At 34.7% G+C, this 20790-nt stretch overlaps 3 protein-coding genes across 4 annotated transcripts in view; 2 read left to right on the forward strand and 1 right to left on the reverse strand.

Annotated features, from left to right (window-relative positions):
* ftr84 (finTRIM family, member 84) overlaps window positions 1-20790 on the reverse strand; it is a 60178-nt gene that overhangs the window by 15600 nt on the left and 23788 nt on the right. The gene's annotated exons all lie outside the window — the stretch shown is intronic.
* On the forward strand, window positions 1885-13174 carry tppp2 (tubulin polymerization-promoting protein family member 2; the record flags this gene model as incomplete). Its single annotated transcript, NM_001326439.1, is given in 5 exon segments — window positions 1885-2017; window positions 6197-6402; window positions 6479-6632; window positions 10299-11612; window positions 11971-13174. Coding segments are annotated over 3 exon segments (546 nt in total).
* si:dkeyp-110c7.4 lies at window positions 13623-19499 on the forward strand. The gene is given in 5 exon segments (NM_001442517.1): window positions 13623-13668; window positions 14699-14803; window positions 14902-15042; window positions 18272-19425; window positions 19469-19499. Coding segments are annotated over 4 exon segments (681 nt in total). The 5' UTR covers window positions 13623-13661; the 3' UTR covers window positions 18700-19425; window positions 19469-19499.

The following is a 20790-nucleotide window of genomic DNA, read 5'->3' on the forward strand; positions in this document are numbered from 1 at the left end:
ATCTCATGTAATGTTTGTGAAAAATAATACAGTAAGAACTTTCCCAATGGTTTATTGATGTATTTGTTGTGAAGTTGCAACAATGAGTCACACACAATGTCCTCACGAAGTACATGTACGCACACACACACACACAGCACACGCGTATAACCATGCACTGTTTTTGCACGGCAAATGTGACAGGATAAATGTTAATATCCACTGCTGTATGGATATCCGTTATGTTCACTCATTCCTTTTCTTTTTGGCTTAGTCCCTTTTATGTTTATCTGTTATGATCACAGTATACTGCTTTACTAGTATACTCCGTTACTACGGGGACATGTTAATATGCAGCTGTCAATCAATTCGGTGGGCGGGGAAACCACATTCCTACATCAAGTTGCAGTCGGTCTCAAAATGGGAGGAATTTGGATCCTATTTAAACATCAGGAAATAAAAAAAAAACACTTATTGTGTTTTTATTACCCCAATATGACTCTGGACAAACTATACCTACACACAGTTCTGTCCAAACAACTTACAAAAGATGATTTTCATCATAGGTGCGCTTTAAATTACCACCTTGTGACAGAAACAAAGCTAGGGCTTTCATGCACACAAATGTTCTCGTAATAACTGCAACTTGACCAAATTCCAGTTATTTCAAGAACATTTGCATGTATGAAAGCTAGCGTTCTTTCCACCACAAGTTTTAGATTTAACTTAAATGAAGTTATTCACTTTAAAATTTACTTCTAACCTAATTTTTTTTTACCTGTGCTAGAAAAAACCTTCAATACAACTTAGTTAAAAGTATGTTGTTATGTACATTTGAAAATGTATGGCATCTTGACTCTCCATTCTTGGCTTTTAAAGGGATAGTTCACCCAAAGAAAATGACAAGTTTACTCACCCTTAAGTGGTTTTAAACCTTATATTGTTTTCTTTATTCTGTTGAACACAGAAGATATTTTGAAGAAAGAAAACCACTGACTTCCATAGTACACTCTCGGAAATAAAGGTACATGAGCAAACCCTTTCTGGGGTTCAAATACACACTTGTACCTAAAGGGTCCATGGTAATAACTTAAGGGTACATATTAATACCTAAAAAGTACAAAAGTGTACCTCTTAAATTTTTTAGGTCCAAATATATTATTTTTAAGTACAAATGTGTGTCTTTTAAAAAGGTCCCACTCCAATGACAGCTTGTGTACCTTTTTTCCGAGAGTGTAGGAAAAACAAATATTATGGAAGTCAATGGTTACATTTTTTTCAGCTGTCATCAAAATGTCTTATTTTGTGTTCAACACAAGAAAGAAAGTAAAAGCGGTTTGATCCAAGTAAAGGGTGAGTTAACTATTATAGAATTGTCCGTTTTGAGTGAACTATTCCTTTAATGCAATATCCTAGAAAGCACAAAATATGTGGACAGAAACTACATCTACTGTTTCTCTACTCAAGGCAAGTCACATTATCCCTGAGTGTGTCTTTCTCTAAGTGCTTGCGTTATCGGTAAGTGGTGAGTCGCATTAGACAGAAATGCACAGAAGCCATTAGAGTAAATAACATTTGGAGCATCACAGCAACAACATGCGAGCACATGTGTGTGCGGATCACTATAACCCTCTGAAGGGACTGATGGAAAAGGGCGTGGCAGGAGAGAGAGAGAGAGACAAAAGCAAGGACAGGAGGAGGAAAGAAAAACAAAGATGAAGAGAAAACAAAAAGCTAAGTAATATCTAGTCAGCAGAGGACAAAGAAAAGGGTCACAAAGGCAGAATAAAAAGAGGGAAGACAAGAGGACGTGTGCCAGAAAAGAAAAGAGAGAGAAGAGCAAATGATGTCATCAGTGCTGGGCTGTGCTCTCTCTCCTCCCCTCAACTTTACGTCATCCTACACACACACACACACACACGCGCATACACGCACTTAGAAGAGGCAGACAGGAAGACGGAGCAACAACACACACCCACATTCAGCATCCTTTCGGAGCAGCTTAGCATCAGCATCCAAGACTGTCCACCTCTGTCAGGTAGGTAGATATCTCCTGCTCATTCACTCAAGAATAACACACACCCATCCGGAAGTGTTTTCTGTATGCAGTGTCTACAAGGTCAAAAAGAGTTTTAAATTATGCACGAGGTATACTTAACGCTTGTTTGTTGAGGTCAATAGAACATGGGAAATATTCTTAACAGACAGAATGAAAATGAAAGAATAGAGCATAAAGAAGCTGCTTGTTACATTTATGCGATGAAGAAATATATGGATGATTGCAAGAGCCTGCTCATTTCTAAAAATGCAAGAGATTTGTTTATTTTTGAGGTATTTTGATTCAGTATTTTCTTATGTTCTATTCTTTCATATCCTTGATTCTTTTATGCTGCCCAGAAGTTAAGATTAAGATGCTATAATTGTAATTTTAAAGATTTAAAATACCCAATATTAGAAAAAGAAAGAAAAACATGCTTATTTTAAGATGCTTATTTAGTTTTACAGATTTGAAATACCCAATATTATAGATGAAGAAAGAGACAAGGAATTTAAAAAAAAAAAAACTTTAATTAAGATTTAAACCTCAGAGAGCAAAACACCATCAGATAATCAAACATCACCAATAAAATAATACCATCTTCACAAAGCATACATAAAACTTCATCACACGCAGTTTACTGTATATTGAGAATGGTTCAAGTAAATTCCCTGTGAGTTGATGAAATTTATATTCCATTATGATTTTAGATTGAATCAAAGCAATATAAAAATTCCAAAATCTCTATATTTTTTCCTTCAATAGCCACTCTACAAGTTTTTGAGAGAGAGAGAGAGAGAAAGAGAGAGAGAGAGAGAGAGATTTTTTAAGATTTAACAAAACTTTATTTTGCCTTTTTAAAAGGCAATTGAAATACAATGAGTATATAATCATTAAAAAAACATTTATGACAATTTTGACAATTGCCAACATGACAATGTTTTGACAATTGCCAACATGACAATGTTTTGACTATTTTTTTTAACAATTCAGAAAAAGATACACTTTCTCCTATAACAGTACACATCTTTCCATCTCAACTCCAAATATCTTTCATTATTGTCCATCAATCTATAATTAAATTCTAGGCATATTCTAGTCCTTATTTTGCATTTTTAAAAAACTATAGAAAATCTTTGTTCAATTTTCCTTTTTCTTGTTATGTAAATTGTTATTTTCGCTTTTCCTTCCAAATAATTTACTATTTTACAAACATTTGTTTTTTCTCCCAATTTTTACTCCCAAAACGAAACAAACATCAGAGAAAATTTCTCAAAACAAAACAAACAATTCTTTCAAAAACTCAAATAATAAAAACAACCATTCACATTTAAGAAAACAATGAAAAATTGTTTCTCTACAATTACAAAACGGACATAAATCACTAACATCAGAAATAAAATAAACACAAAAGCCTTTTCAGCAACAATACCATGGAGTATTATCCACTGAACCCGCTTTGTCAATAGTGGTTTATGAATTGCTTCCCATACCGGCATTATTTCATCTTTAACTTTCGGAAAATTTTCTCCAAGGTAAATCAATCCTATTTTTTATTTTTTTTTCCTTTTTTTAATACTTTAACGCTGAAAGAATAAATGCATTTTTCTCCAATATAATTAAAAACAGTGCGAACATCACTTCGATAATTCAGAGAGAAGAGAGAGAAAGAGAGAGAGAGAGAGAGAGAGAGAGAGAGAGAGAGGCTGGAGCTAATTTAGTAAAGTGGAGCTCATTACATTTTAGCTTTTAGTGTAAGTAATGTACATCTCTCTCTCTTTCTCTCGCTCTCTCTGCGGCAATTAGCATGACATTTATAAGCAAGAAAGATGTATTGGACATCAGTAATTCTGGGTGTATCATTACAGCACCACGGCAGCTTTAATGTCGGTGCATACCAGCAAACACACAGACATTATTACGAGAGGTCATGCTGTATAGATGTATAAACAAAGCTTTAAAGTCTTCAGTAAAACTGTAACTGTTTATATTATTATTTTTAAAATACATTAAGTGGCAACTTTGTGCAAGAAAATATGGTCACTGACACCAAATTTCTGACATTCAAGAAAAAAAGGTTTGCTATGATAGATGATCAGGTGTTTAGGTGTTTGGATGTGTTTTTACGAGAGGGGTCTGGATGCAGACCTGGTGCAATCTGGGCTGCATCCAATGCTTTTTGATGCGCTCACCTAACCCCACCCCTAACCCTACTCATCATCACCGTGACGTCAATCACTCTATTGAATTGCATTGTGTTTGACATTGCATCGCTGAGTGATGCAATCTCAGCTTGCATCATATATGCTGCATCCAGATGTTATTGGTTTTTACAGAGCTTAAAATATAAAACCTTTCAGCACAGCTGCTGTTTACATGCAGTGTTGTAATTGTTAAAAGGTACACTTTAGTACCTTCTAGCGGTGAATAAATAAAACTGCATGATATTTGCAGAAAAAAAAACATTGTTTTGGAAATGTAAAAAATGATGTATTATATTATATTATATTATATTATATTATATTATATTATATTATATTATATTATATTATATTATATTATATTATATAAATAGTAAAGACAGATCAGATAACCAGATAAGTTTTGATAAAAAGATCAGAAAACATTTAAATGGCTAAACCCATCATCCACTTTGTAATAAACAAGGTTTAAAACTGACACAGCATAACCTAGAAAATAAAATCCTTTACATTTCATCATTGTGAGCTTCATTGGATTGTTACAGTGCACTACTGACAGGCCTTATAAAATGGCTCTTCACAGTAGCCTACATTATATAATCGCTTGCTAATGTTATGTGGATATCTATCAATGCAATACAATCAATTTGTGGGTCTGTTTAAATGCGTTTAAGCATCTAACAAACCTGTATCGCTTAGAGTTTTATTACAAAGGCTGTTGCATTCCCTTTTAACTAGACGACACTCCAATTGTTTTTTTTCCACCTTTTTTCTATTTGCATGGTCAATAGCTAACTAACTTTGCGCTTTAAGTTACTCTGACATCATACATGCATCTGAACACATGCATGCATCCTCTCTATTTATGAATATGACAAGTCTAAGATATAAATATTTTTTAATACGTATACAATTTATTGTAAGAAAAATTAAGACAGATTTATAATGAAATCACTTCTTAATAACATTTTGCAATTTTAAACAGGGGACGACGCAGTGGCTAAGAAAATAAACTACAGCATTTTGTCTACCTTTTGGCCAACATGATAACTTTATTTTTGGATTTGAAAACTGATGCAGAGAAATACAAAACTTTAATGTATTAATATAATTCCTGATTAATAAAACCACAAAAAAATTGACTTTACTGCAGAGAACAATGAAACTCAAGGGAAATATTTAGATCTTAGTTGACAAATTGCAATTCTGAAGTTCTATTTTTTCCATGGTTGAAAAACTCACAGTCCTGTCATCTTATTGTCTTTTCTGTAGCATAAACACTACTAAAGTGTGTGTTTATTCATGGCCAATAGCACACATGGATCAACCAGCAGGAAAAAAAAATCTATTTAAAGCGTTTATCTATCTTTACCAATATGCTGAGTCCTTTTTCCCTCGAGTACATTTTTAGTGCAGTATCTGTACTTTTACTCCAATACTTTACTTTTTCTTGTCTATGCAGAATAGAAAATTAAGTCCTTTAATTCCCGTCTAATTAAATTGCACATAGATAGTAAATAACATTATACTGAACAACCTCAAGAGATGGGTGCTTTGTAAATGCAGCAAACAGTTAGAGAAAGCATTAAAAGTGTCCAGAAAGATGTCCAAAGTCTTTATATGCAATGACCCAGAAATGTTTAAACTGCATGTCACTGAGGAGGAAATGAAGGATGTTGACTGTATGATGCACTACAGAACTAGATGCACTACAGAATATTACATTTACACACACATCCAGAAAATACATGTTCGCATCAGCTTTTTACAGCGTAATACTCACTACTCTCAAGTGCTTTTGAAAGGTCTACTTTTTACTCATACTTTGAGTAATATTTGCCACAGATACTTTTACTCGCACCACATTTTGTTATAATTTTTGTTATAATTTTATTAAAGTATGATTTTCAGTACTCTTTCCACCACTGGAAGATATTTTGTGCATCTTGTTTAAAACTCATCCTTTTTAAAATTGCAGATCGGCAGCATGGCTGAGGGTTCGGGTGAAATATCGCTGGGAGAGGTTGAGATGGCATTTCGTAAATTTGCAGTTCATGGAGACACCAAAGCGACGGGGAAGGAAATGAACGGGAAAAACTTTGTTAAGCTGTGTAAAGACTGTAAGGTCATCGATGGGAAAAATGTCACCAGCACAGACGTAGACATCATCTTCAGCAAAGTCAAGTATGAGTCATTTCAGCTTTTAATTGAATCCTGTGCACTTTAATGGATGAATAACTGTATAATGTTTATGTGCTAGGGTTAAATCAGCACGTATTATCACATTTGAGCAGTTCACTCAAGCCATGGGCGAACTGGCTACGAAACGTTTTAAAGGGAAGAGCCAGGAGGAGGCAGTGCAGCTCCTCTATGGCCTCATTGCTGGCAAAGAACCAACCAACATTGGTGTCACTGTGAGTACAAATCAGTTACATTAGTTTTTGGGAAAATAAGCTATAAAAAGTAAGTCATATGGTATTTTATGTGTTCTAACATTGTGTCTGAGGCTTAAAAAACAGGTTGTCAAATTTCCAACAGTATCTGGATGCAGATTTTATGATGCAAGCTGAGATTGCATCTTTCAGCAATGCTATGTCAGACACAATGCACTCAATGGAGCTAGTGGCATCGCTGTGAGGGGTAGGGTTAGAGGTGGGGCTAGGGGCGGGCCAGTGGTGTAGTCTTAAAAAAAAGGTGGTGTGCTATTACACCCGACCCAAATTTTAAATGAAAGTAGGTAAAGAAACGACAAAGGTCAACGTTTCTTTGATTCATTAGCTATCTATACCTTTTTAATGATTTATGTTTAGCTAACAGTGCCCCCATGTATTAAATAAATAAAACTGCCACATTTTAACATTCAAAATGGCATAAATATGAACAGATAAAATTGTACAGGCTATTTGACATATTTCACTATCATAATATAAGTCATAATAGGAAAAAGAAAATACGATACAACAGGTATTTTTACTCTGATTTCACTCTGATACGCAGTAAAAATAAGTCCATTCCCAGAATGGTTCTGTCGTTTAATTCTGTGAACGAATCGAATGTATGCTATAGTTAATACCACATGCACTGTAATGTGTTTTATAATCATAGTTAATTTTGAAATAAACATAGCGATATGTTCGTTAAGAGTTGCATGTTCGCTGAAGTAAACAGCTGTGATGATGATGGGAGCACTGGGAAAAGATGGGGAAACCCGATGGCTCCTCCATGACCCTTTCATTGGGGTACAAATGATACAGGTGCTGAATAGAAATATAGGAGGGCTAAAGCAATGCCCATGCTGCTTCATGAATTAACCTGAATGTTTCAGCAAGACATCATTCAGTTGACTTGTCGTGGTCTTCGAAAAACTCCCCAAATTTTCTCACAGCTGCTTCAGTCGTCAGGGAGCGAAAACGGTTCAAGTTAAACAAAAAATGCACCAATTGCAACAAATTAAGTTGCAAGTTTAAAAAAAAACAACATTTCATATACAGTTAAAGGGGACGTGACTACACGTAAATTAGGGAAGTTTAATCAGAAAAACAAGTGAGTATACTGAGGATACACGCATTTATTGATCGTCAGAAGTGGCAATACCCAAACAGCTCATGGAAAAAAGTAAGCATGCTGAGTATACGTGCGTATAGCAAGGACTAGGCCTACACCACGGGTGTTGGCATTAAAAAGCATTGCGTGCAGCTCAGATTAAAATTGCACCGAGTCTGCATCCAAACCCCTTTCACCAAAGTGGCCTTCTATACATTTTGAATAAAAAGACAGTTCACCCAAAAATATGTCATTAACCACCCTCATGTTGTTCTAAATCTGACTTTTATTCATCTTCAGAACACAAATTAAGATGTTTTTGATAAAATCCGAGAGCTCTCTGACCCTCCATGGTGATGTAATGGAATTTTATGAAACTACAAAAATACTTTTGAAGCAATAAAACAAAAATAATGACTCCATTTGACAGAATCTACTATTCAGCATCAGTGGAGATTGCTTGTTAATTATGGCACTGTACATTGCATGTGTGTCTCACTGCTGATGTGGGACTGAGCAAGAAATTGTCAAATAAAGACTGTAAGAATACACACTTAGCTCATGATTTATACATAGCTTGTTTGGCTTGCTGTCCTGGGAGAGAGCCCTGAGCTCAAGAGATTCTCAGGATCAGGGCTCCCTCCCTTTCACAGGGCGAGGGGAGATTGAGCTCAGGTCGATCTCAAAACTCCCCCACTGCTAATGCTACGGTGAACTTCCTGATAGTAAGACATTTCGAAAAAAATACTTATTTTGTCTATAATATAAAGCATATTTCCTGTGGAAGGAAACCAGGGAACCCAGGAGAAACCCATGCGAACACTGGGAGAACATGCGAACTCTGCACAGAAATACCAAATGGCTTAGCGAGGACCCAGAGCCATTGGTATTCTTGCTTTGAGGCAACAGTGCTAGTCACTGGGCTGCCGTGCCACCCATTCTAGATAAAAGTGGAAGAAGGGGAGGAGGGGGTTTTCTTCCAGACGAAGATAGTTGTAGAAAGGAAATGAGGATATATATAGTGACTTGGGATCCTTTGATTGGAGGATTGTGATTAGCTAATGTGGGCCAGCTGGGTCAATCATGTGCACGTGCTCCTCTCGAAATCAGTTTAATATTAAACGTCACTTATGAGGTGGCAGGAAAGATTATGCAAATGTGTCATAGAGAAGTAGCAGAATATTTTTTTTATATACAACAAAATTGCTTTAAAACAAACCTGTCAAAGGCAAATCACTCAAATCACTGTTTCTTTTAAGAAACAATGGGACACATTCATGAAACATTCGTACAACAACTACAGTAACTCAGACCTTTCTAAAAGCTTTGCTCCAGATAGACCAAATGCTTCCTAAACATCAGATTTGAGAATAAAGTCCCAGCCCTGCATAACCACTGCCTTTAAATTACTAAACGACATATATTATGTCCAAGAACACAGTGGAATATTATAAACTCCCTTCAAAGTCTCAGCTCCATTATGTTTCATAAATGTAGTAAAGATTAATAGGCCATCTGGCCATATTAATAGGCCAAAAATATTTTCAATTCAATTAATGTGTGTGCAACAAGACACTTTTTGTTGCTGTTTTTGTCACACAGCTTCAAAATGCCAGGCTCTCTTCTAAAAATGTCCTTCTGGAGGCAGTTGAGAACTTCTGAGTTTTATCCAAATTTTTAGTTGTCAAAATAAACATATAAAATACAGACCAAACAAACTAAATAAACTATCATGCCAATGCTTTAAAATTCACTAATCAGCATGTCAAAAAGAAAACTGAAATTTTTGTGCAGCATTTACACATGAAAGGGAGCAGGTACACATTTATTTCACTTAGAAAACCTGAACACTTCGGTGAATCAGAAAATTTAGTCATTGTCAAAACTGATGTCATAACAGCTTCACCAAGGATTTACATTAAAAAATTGTTCCTCTGTTTATGATTCATGAACATGTATATTCATTTAATATTCATTCATTCATTTTCTTGTCAGCTTAGTTCCTTTATTAATCCGGGGTCGCCACAGCGGAATGAACCGCCAACTTATCCAGCAAGTTTTTACGCAGCCCTTCCAGCCGCAACCCATCTCTGGGAAACATCCACACACACATTCACACACACACTCATACACTACGGACAATTTATCAACCCAATTTACCTATACCGCATGTCTTTGGACTGTGGGGGAAACCGAAGCACCCAGAGGAAACCCACACGAAGGCAGGGAGAACATGCAAACTCCACACAGAAACGCCAACTGAGCCGAGTTTCGAACCAGCGACCCAACGACCTTCTTGCTGTGAGGCGACAGCACTACCTACTGCGCCACTGTCTCGCCTATTCATTTAATATAAATAATACAATGAGCCCAATATCTTTATCATGCAGTGTTTTCATTAACAACTTATGAGTTGTGTTTTCATTAAAACACAGCTACATTAAAAACCGCAAATGAGATATTGTTTTGAAACCCCATATGACCTGCTTTTAAAGAAACAAACACGCACATTAACCACCATCTTTTTCCCTCCACAGAAAGTGGCAAAAGCCTCAGCCGTGGATAGGTTAACAGACACCAGCAAGTACACCGGGTCTCATAAGGAGCGTTTTGATGAATCTGGAAAGGGAAAAGGCCGCGAGGGAAGGGCGGACATCCCTGACACCAGTGGATACGTCTCTGCATACAAAGGCCAAGGCAGCTACGACAGCAAAGTAAAAGAGGACGAATGAATGGATGAAAGGGGAGGAATGCTTAATGCATGACATAATGTGTACGTCTGAAGTCTTCCTGCTTTAATTTCGGCTGCTAGGTCTTGGCTTGCCTGCAAAAGCAAACCCCTGGCAAAAATCTTGCTCAATAACTGTAATCTTTTTTTCACTTTTATATCTGCAATTACTTTTCAAATATGCTGCTGTTATAAATTATAAATACCCTTTCGTTTGTTATGACACTGGATCTTTTCGCCATGTAGCAACTTGTCTTTCTGTCCAAACATGCTAGCTGCTACCTGTAAAAACACTGATTTAGGTCTGATGGAATATAACTGATTTAAATACATACCTTGAATGCAAGCCACTTTAAAACACAACTGTCAAATGTGTAAATTAGTTAAATATGCAAAACAAAAACATTCCGTTGAATATAAAAAAACAGAGTTGTTAGGGGGTTTTACAGTACATTCTGTCATCATGTTAGGGATTTTTCACGTGGTAGCGAGCAGTAGGGCTGCACGATTCTGACTAAAATGAGATTCGATCACGATTTTTTTAGCTTAAAATCAAGATCACAATTTTCTCACAATTCTGTAGATAAAGGTTAATATGAGTATGCTATTATTTTTTTTTTCTCAAATATATGGTAAAACAACAATAAATAATATTAGGCTTGTGTGTAGGTTTGCTGTTAGATAAAATACTAAAACTTGTATAGACATGCGATGGTGGATTGAATAGACTTTAAATTTGTCCTGTTTGTTAATTTACAGTAAAGTGATGACATCAGAATACAAATTTTCATAATTCTAAAGTTTAAATATTATGTTTGAGAAATATGCTTGTCATTTGTCATGAACAACTATATTAGACAATTTTTTTACTGGTAAAATGAGACATTTGTCATTATCAAATTCCCTCTTGCATTATATTCAATATTATAGCTTCGAGAGCAGTTGTAATGACACTGTAAAACATTTATTCTCGTGCACAACACTTTGTGTTTGCTATGAAAGAAAAAACATACCAAATGCTTGTCGTAATCATAACTAAAATGTAATATATAGTTAAATGATGTGTGCAGTTTTTGTTTTTAATTTCACCGATGAGTGCAGCTAATGTCATGGCTGCCGTCACTTTGAGAGAAAAAAAAAAGCATATATGCAAATCATACTTCTTCCACGGATGCTAAACGATCGTTCTGTTCAACAAACTGGACGTTATTTTACAACTTTATTACCTGTTATACACAGCCTATTCAGGTTATGTTTACTAAACTATACATCATTTGCAGCCGCACACGTGCTCATGGTAGAATATAAACAGTGCGTCAGCTCATGTTTGATTTCACGGCTGCAAATGCATCATTACATGAAGACAGAAATGACATTTTTGGGTGAATTATACCTTATAAATAGAGTATGGCTGCATCCAAAATAATATACTTCCATACTACATAGTACGCTAAAAATGTATGTCCGAATTTAAAGAATTTAAAAATCAGTATGCGAGAAGTACCTGTATGACCTGCTTCTTCCAGCGAGATTTTGAAGTGCGCATCGTACAGTATGGACGCTACGCTATCCCATTATGCCCTGTGAGAGAATTCATAAACGGGAGTGAAGCGACGCAATTCAACGTGTCGATGACAAAATGGCAGATGTAGTACATCCGAGTATCATTCATACTGCTCACATTCATACTGTATAGAACATACTTTTCTAATGGCCGAGTAGTTCATTTAAATTCAAATGCACCTACTGAGTACTAGGCATTTTCAGACGCATCTCGTGTGACCCTTTTAAAACAATTTGGAGGTGTCCACATTGCTGAGCAACGTATATAAAACAGTTTGAAGACCTCCTTTATGCTTCTCCCGTACTTTAAAATATAATTGGCTGAATCGCAGAGATGCTGAATTAAGACTGTGTGAGGGGGTCAAATCGAGATCACAATCTTTTTTCGATTAATCGTGCAGCCCTAACAAGCTGTTGTTTTTTTTCCATTTTGCCTTTTATAAAATGTGCATATAATTTATAAATATAAATGAAACCAAAAATTATTTTTTATATTATATATAAAATATTTCATCCCAAAATGAATTATTCAGTCTCACGTTGTTCCAAAAATCTATTAAACACACACACACAAAAAAGATATATCTGATTCTGCCAAATGGTCAATATATTATTATTGTGATTTGCACAAAAATAACATCATATAGGTTTGAAACAAATTGACAGACCGCAGCAAACAATTTTGTGTTTAAGAAACATCTAATAGACATCTAAACGTAGACAACTTGGCTAAAACAAGGCTAAACTTGGGCTGTCAGTGAAAATCTAATAGATCTCTAAGAATAGGCCAAAACAAATAGATTTGATACACTTTTTTTGTGTTGGCTTCTCATTCTTAGACATCTATTAGATTTTCACTGACAGCCCAAATTTAGCCATGTTTTAGCCAAGATGACCATGTTTAGACATCTGTTAGACATCTTTTAAAAACAAAAAATGCTTGCTTGGACTTTTCATTTTTGGAATGAAGTGTCATTTTAACTGCTTCCTTCTTTCCACAGAGGTTTATATACATATGCTGGCTATTTGCTGAGCTTTATTGTGTGCTTGTTGAGCTTCTTAGCTTTGTTGCACCGAGATCTCTATCAGACTGAACTGAGTCAAATAAAGTCCAATAATGAAGCACCATGTGGGAATACTTAAATTACAACACACATCACTGTGATGATTTCCATCACTTCTGCTGCATTGTAGACAGAGGTGTGGTGCGTTCCTCTGAATAGCTGTTCTGGGGCCCCAATCAATATGAAACAGAAATCCTTTCCTGGGAAAGCACATGTTTGAGATAGCAGGTTTGAAGCTTTGCGGTCAGCTTCATCACATTTCATGTCTCTTATGCCCTTCATTGTGTTGCAGTATTGTATAAAGCTTGGTGAGGTTTTGGATTTCAACGCATCAGAGGTAAATCACGGTTACAGGAGCAGTCGTCCCACTTGTTGTAGCTTTTATTCATATTACTGAAATAAAGCTCCTCTTTATAAACACACACACAGACCTAAATCTGCCTCTATTGAATGTGGAAGGAGGAGATCTGGCTGGATATAAAGCCGAATACAACACTCTGGTTTTCACTCGCTTAAGACTCAATAGGCAGAAACAGCTGTGAGACATGAAAGGTGAGAAAATAAACACTGTTTATGTACAGAAACTATTTTTCTGAGAGTAAGAGCCTAACATTAGTTTGTCAGACTGTTGTGGCTGTTAAACATTTATAGGGGACAAAATACCATTCAGCTGTTGTTGTGTCTTACTATTAGTTTTAATATTTATTTGTTTTTACTACACTGTAAAACCCAACAGTCAACTTTATCAAATGAAAGGTGTGTAGTTAACTTAAAATTGGCTTAAAGGTAATTCTACCAATTTGAAAAGAGTTTTGAACTCAGTGTTGAAGGTAATGAGCTAATTAAATACCTCATTACTTCAACTTAAATAGAGTAAGTTCACAGTACTTATTTAGATTAGTTTTTTTAACTCAAATAGTTTGTAGCAATCGGTTTCCTCAAACAGTTTGAGTTGCCTTGACTTATTGAGTTTTACAGTACTCAGTTAGTTTCAGTTCTCATCATTTATTAGGTTTTACTGTGCTCAAATTGCTTTGTTTACTCAAATAGATTAGGTTCACAGTACTCATTAGGAGTACTTTTTGAAATGGTTTGTTGCAGTCGGTTACCTCAAATGGTTTTCTTTGTTTTTGTTAGAAGTATTTATTATATTCTATGTATTATGATTTAATTATATACATTTTGTTTATTATAATTCATTCTAAATCAATCTTTTTATTTAAGAGAAGTACAATCGTATTTTTAACAAATATTTAGAAATATAATATTAGCTACTCAAAGCCCTGATGTAATCTAAAGACCTTTTTTTCGTATTATATTGAGTTTGTGTATGTAATGTAGCTGAGAGAACTGCACTCTTAATGGAAGCTGAAAGAATGATTCATTTAGCTGACATATTTAATAAACGAGCGCTCAAGATGGATTCTGCAGACAGAGTCCATGTGGGCTACATTATGTTTGACAGATCTGTATACATTTGCACCATTTTCATGAGCCTAAGCTAAACTGGCTCAGAACTGTACAGACTGTATAATGGTATCATGACATGATGTGATAAACCTTTGTGAACAATTTAAATCAGGAAATGTTGTTGTGCTGTTCTGCGCGCTGCCGCTGGTGCTCAGCCAGCCAAAGACCTACAGCTGGGACGGACCAGGACAAACCCTCGCTCCAGATCCCATCAACCGTAAGAGTTAATGCCTTATACAATAAATCTTGATAACAGCCATGTGAAATGCACTAAATCTTAAAGACACGTGCAACATTTTATTTCTCTCTCACTAGCGTGCCTGACTGACCAGGAGTCATGTGGTTGTTGTGTGATGCAGAAGAAAAAATGGCAGTTACAGCAATATTTAAACTCTAGTATGAATGCACTGGAGGATTCGCTGGCCAAAGCACAAAACACACTGAAAAACATCAGAGGTACACACACCAACACACAAACACATGCTTCCTCAAGTATAATTTAGAAAATCAACGTTTTATACATCTCTGCGAAATAAAAGCACCTGAAGTTTAGGCTCAGATATGCTAACAGCTTGTAAAACAATTGGTATTTGACTTTACTTAGAGAGATTCAAACAAAAATAATGAATCATTTACATAATATAAATGATAAATAATATAATAACTTGTTCTCAATCTATAGCAGTATCTGTCTTCTGCTGAACTTAAAAGCAATATTATGAAGAAGGTTGATAACCAGGAGAGAGGTGTCTAAAGCAAACCACCACTTCACAGGGGTTCCTCAGGGATCAGTTCTTGGAACCATTCTCTTCTCCATTTACATTACTTTGCAAGGTTCAATCATTCCCAACAGGACTTTTCTTAACATTGTTATGCTGACCACACACATCTCGCATTTCAACCATACTACAGTAACAACAAGGATCTCACACTGCCTGGAGGACCTCTTGGTTTGTATGAAATATCATCTGCAGCTCAATCTGTAAAAGCTTCTTTTCCTTCCTGCAATCCAGCTATACAGCATAATTTCACAATCTATCTGGGGTCATCTGATATTCAGTGAAGGAATTCAGTGAATTCAGTGAAGAACTTTAGAGTGATCTTTAATGAACAGTTGTCCTTCAAAGATCACATGGCAAACACAGCATGATCATGTAGGTTTGTACAGCATAAGAAAGTTCAGGACCTTCCTTAAAGAGCATTCAGCACAGTTGCTGGTTCAATTGTGATTTCAAGACTGAACTACTGCAATGCTTTCCTGGCTACCATGATTCACACTAAAACCTCTCCAAAAGATCCAAAATGTTGGCTACCAGTTGAAGCTTGCATCAAATTTATAACTCTGATGCTTGCATACAGAACAGCCACAACTCTGCACTCTCCAAAACCAATTTATTTCTGCAAACCTACGTCCCCTCCAGATGCCTTCAGTCTGTGAGTGCCACCTTGTAGTTCCATCACAGATAGTCTTAAAATCATTTTACAGAACCGTTTCATTCAGTGTTCCTTGCCTGGTCAAATCATTTCCCCAACCCTGTACAGACAGCTGAAATCACTGGCAACATTCAAAAGACACCTACTGTAAAACTTAGTTCAGTGAGCCCTTTAACTTAAAAAACAAAATTAAAATTTATAATTATATTCGCTCTTCTAGCTTGTATTTTCCAAACAGAATCAGAAACTTTGTATTAGTAGCACTTATTGTGAGTACAAAGTCATATGATGCCTTCCTCATTATAAGTCACATGGATAAAAGAGTCTGCTTAATAATTAATGGTAAATCATTGGTTTGGTTAACAATTTTTTATTTTAAATATCTTCTTTTGTGTGCAACAAAAAGAAACCCATTCAGGTTTGGCAAAATTTTAGGATGTGTATGTTTTCAAAATTGTGTGAACTATCTTTATAATTTTAAAAATGATCGGTTTTATTTGTATTCTATGCTACTGAAAAAATTAATTTTTCTGATATATCTTTTATTTGTTGCATTCATTCATTTTCCAAAGCCATGCAGATTTTGTTTAAACTTATAGTTTTGAGTGAACATAACAGGAGGCACAGAAGTAATAGAAACTAATTTCTTTTCAAATGAAATCTTATTTTGAACTAGATCATTATCCTATGTACCTTCTGCTTTGGCAATGTAAAATACTGTATTTTATTTATTAAAACTGTTCTATTATCACCTGTATCATTAAAGGTAAAGTTTAAAAGTTGATATTCTGTTTGCATCCTCTCTAAGTATGTTAAACTGTAAATAAACAGAATGGTTTCTAATATATTATATAACATATACAATGGGGAAAATAAGTTTTGAACATTTCACCATTTCCTCAGAAAAGTAATTGTAAAGGTGAAATTAAAAAAAAAAATTTAAAGAAATTTTTTTTACCACATGTTGGAAACAACCAAAGAAATCCATACATGTAAAGAAAACAAAACTAATTAGTTTACAAATTAAGTTATGTGTAGGCCCACCCGGTATCTGCGTGCACAGAATTCCTGCAGATGTTTCACAAAATTCCGCAGATTTTTTTCAATAATCTACAGAACAAACCATGGTTATACAATAACTTGCCTAATTACCCTAACCTTCCTAGTTCACCTTATTAACCTAGTTAAGCCTTTAAATGTCACTTTAAGCTATAAAGAAGTGGCTTGAAAAATATCAAGTAAAATATTATTTACTGTCTTCATGTCAAAAATAAAATAAATCCGTTATTAGAAATAAGTTTTTAAAACTATTATGCTTAGAAATGTGCTAAAACAACCTTCTCTCCATTAAACAGAAATTGGTGAAAATAATAAACAGGGGTGCCAATAATTCAGGGGGGCTAATAATTCTGACTTCAACTGTATATGACAAACTTGCTTTATTTACCAAATAAAGTGAATCTAATTGGATTTGCATTTTAAACATTAAATAAAAGTTAAAAAGATATTATTTTTTATTTTATATATTAAGGTTTTAGTTATGATAATCTCGAAATAATTCCGCAGAAATCCGCAGATTTTTACCAAAATTCTCAGCAGAAATAGCAAAAAAATGTCCGCAGATTCTGCCTGGCCCTAGTTATGTGTAATACAAATGACAGAGGGAAAAAAGGGAAAAAGTATTAAACACGTGAAGAAAGAGAGCTGTAGAAAGGCAATTCTTTCAGATGTATCTTTCATTTGTTGCATTCATTCATTTTCCAAAGACATGGGGATTTTGTTAAAACTTATAGTTTTGAGTGAACTTAACAGGAAAGCACAGAAGTAATATAAACTGGTTTTTGTCTTATTTTGAACTAGATAATTATCCTATCTACCTTCTGGTTTGGCAGTGTAGAGTATTTTATCTATTAAAATTGTTCTACCTGTATGGTAAACGTCATAATATTGTAAAACTTTTTATTGTATTAGTGTCACCAACATCTGCTTATGACAATATCTTGCTATTAACCTGGCAACATTACAAAACATACAAAATACATTACAGTGTAAAACAGAAATATTGTCATAAAAGACACCACAAAATAAAAAAGAAATTTTGCTGCTGATATAAAACAGAAATATTTTTTCAGTCCTTAAAGAAACCTAAATAATCTTGAAAGTTAATTTAAATCTTAAAAGTAATGAAGCTCAGTTTCCCTATTAATATGATTACATCTGGGTTTCACACATGCTCTTTGTTATTCTTCAGACAACCGAGTGGCATTTTCTGTCGGTCTGACTGACAAAAGGCGTTGTGTTGGTCCAGTGAAGTTGCCGATTACCGTGGTCTACCAGAGCATCTTCATCAACATTGGAGAGGCTTATAACTCCACAACTGGCGTGTTCACGGTTCCACGCTCAGGCGTTTATAACCTGGCCTTCACTGTGTTCAGCGACGCAGGCTCTCCAGGCGCACCGCTGGCAGTGTGTGCCAGCATCAGGAAAAACGGTGTGGCTCTAGCAGCTCTCAGAGAGGTTTATGATCAAGACCAGGAGGACCAGGCCACTGCTGTCTTACTCGCACAGCTCAGTGTAGGAGACCGCATTACCATCAGTCTCCAGGCTGGATGCTGGCTCTGTGATGATCAGAACCACTACAACACATTCAGTGGCTTTCTGCTGTACGCCACTGAGTGAAACATGTACACACACACACACACACACAGGTTGGTTTTTGTGGTTTATGAGGACTCTCCATAGGTGTATGCATTTAATACTGTAAAAAACACTATATGGCCTTGTCTAATAAATAAATAAATCCAACCCTCACAGAAACCCTGTTGCAAATTTTGAATGTGAATAGACCGTTTAGTAAGATTCAAAAATTAAATGATAAGAACACAAGGCATGTCCTTATAAACCACCTTTAAGTTAGAGCTTTTACCTATGTCATTACACAAACATGTGTGTTCATAAATTACAAAAGTGCACACAATCACGCACAAATGTACTGTTCACAGTTTAAACAGAATCAAATATCATCAACTTACATTAAGCTGACTAAAACAGCTTGTATGACTAAAATAACCTATAAAATAAAATTAATTGAAACATTATTTTATTACATTTAAATAACAAACATACATTGCCCAGATATTGATCATACCATTTTTACCCAATACAGACGTTACAAGCTTTATCAGTCAGACGCTCTCATAAATGTCATTGTCTTCATACATTACAGAACTTGAATTTGCAAATTTCTGAGCATTTCAATTATTGACCACCATTTCAGATGTCTACACACCTGATTTAAGAAGGTTCAATGTACTGGTGAAGTTGTTTTAAATATTCGATCCTGAACTGTAAAAGCGCACGCAAACACACACACGCATGCACGCACGCACATACACACAGAGAGAGATTGTACTGTAAGATATCAGACTGTTGTCAAAGACAGATGTTAAACTTCATCATTATAGTAAAATGCTGAAATGAAAACAGAATTGTCCATCTTTTACTTTCTCTCATTATTTCATCCTTTTATGAAATGTTTTGTTAATTTTCTGTGTCCATCCTCTCTAAGTAGATAAATTACTGTAAAGAAACAGAATTTAATGGTGTCATTCATATATATATATATATATATATATATATATATATATATATATATATATATATATATATATATATCCATGGTTTATGTAATGTATACACATATACACATACATATACAGTGGGGGAAATAAGTATTGAACACGTCACCATTTTTCTCAGAAAACATATTTCTAAAGGTGCTGCTTGACTTGAAATTTTCATCAGATGTTGGTAACAACAAAAAAACCCCACAAAACTATTTAGTTCAGAAATTAGGTTATGTGTAATAAAATTAAATGACACAGGGAAAAAGTATTAAACACATGAAGAAAAGGAGCTGTAGGAAGACAATTCTTTTATATTTTCCCCTAATTTCTGTTTAACGGAGAGAAGATTTTTTCAACAGATTTCTAAACATAATAATTTTAAGAACTCATTTCTAATAACTGATTTATCTCATCTTTGCTATATAACAGTACATAATATTTTACTAAGATATTAGTATTCAGCTTAAAATTGAACTTAAAACTTTAATTTGACTAATTAGGTTAAATATGCAAGTTAAAAGTACAAAGAAAAGTAATAATAATAATAATAATAATGTTATATATATATATATATATATATATATATATATATATATATATATATATATATATATATATATATATATATATATATATATAAGGGGGATAATAATGTTAACCAATGTTTTCTTTTAATTAAAAACTTATTTTAATCTATAGGCAAAATAAAACAAATAAGACTTTCTCCAGAAGAAGAATATCATTATAGGAAATACTTTGTTTGTGATTCATGGGTGTTTTCAGGTTATTTACACTTTCAAAATGCATAAAGAGATCTTAATCTCTGCTCTGCCTACTTTTGATGTGCCAAATAGTGACTTTTTGGTGTTTTAGTAATAATAACATTGTCAAGACTGCTCATATAGTTTAGGGTACAAATACCAGTTAATGACTATATGTCGATGTTTTGACTGACGTTCCTGCAAACAGATAAACATCAGTCACTTCAGAGCAGCATTTCAGGGATTAGTTTTCATCTTAATGCAACGTAAAAGAGCCTCTGAAGTGGCTTCAAGCAAAGTGAACCTAAAAACATCTAAAAACTAGTGATGGGTTGTGAGAGTGCATGATTATATGCTGCCGTGGCTTTGCAGTCAATATATGT

Source organism: Danio rerio, chromosome 5, assembly GCF_052040795.2.
Source record: "Danio rerio strain M-AB ecotype USA chromosome 5, GRCz13ab, whole genome shotgun sequence".
Classification (NCBI taxonomy): Eukaryota; Metazoa; Chordata; class Actinopteri; order Cypriniformes; family Danionidae; genus Danio; species Danio rerio.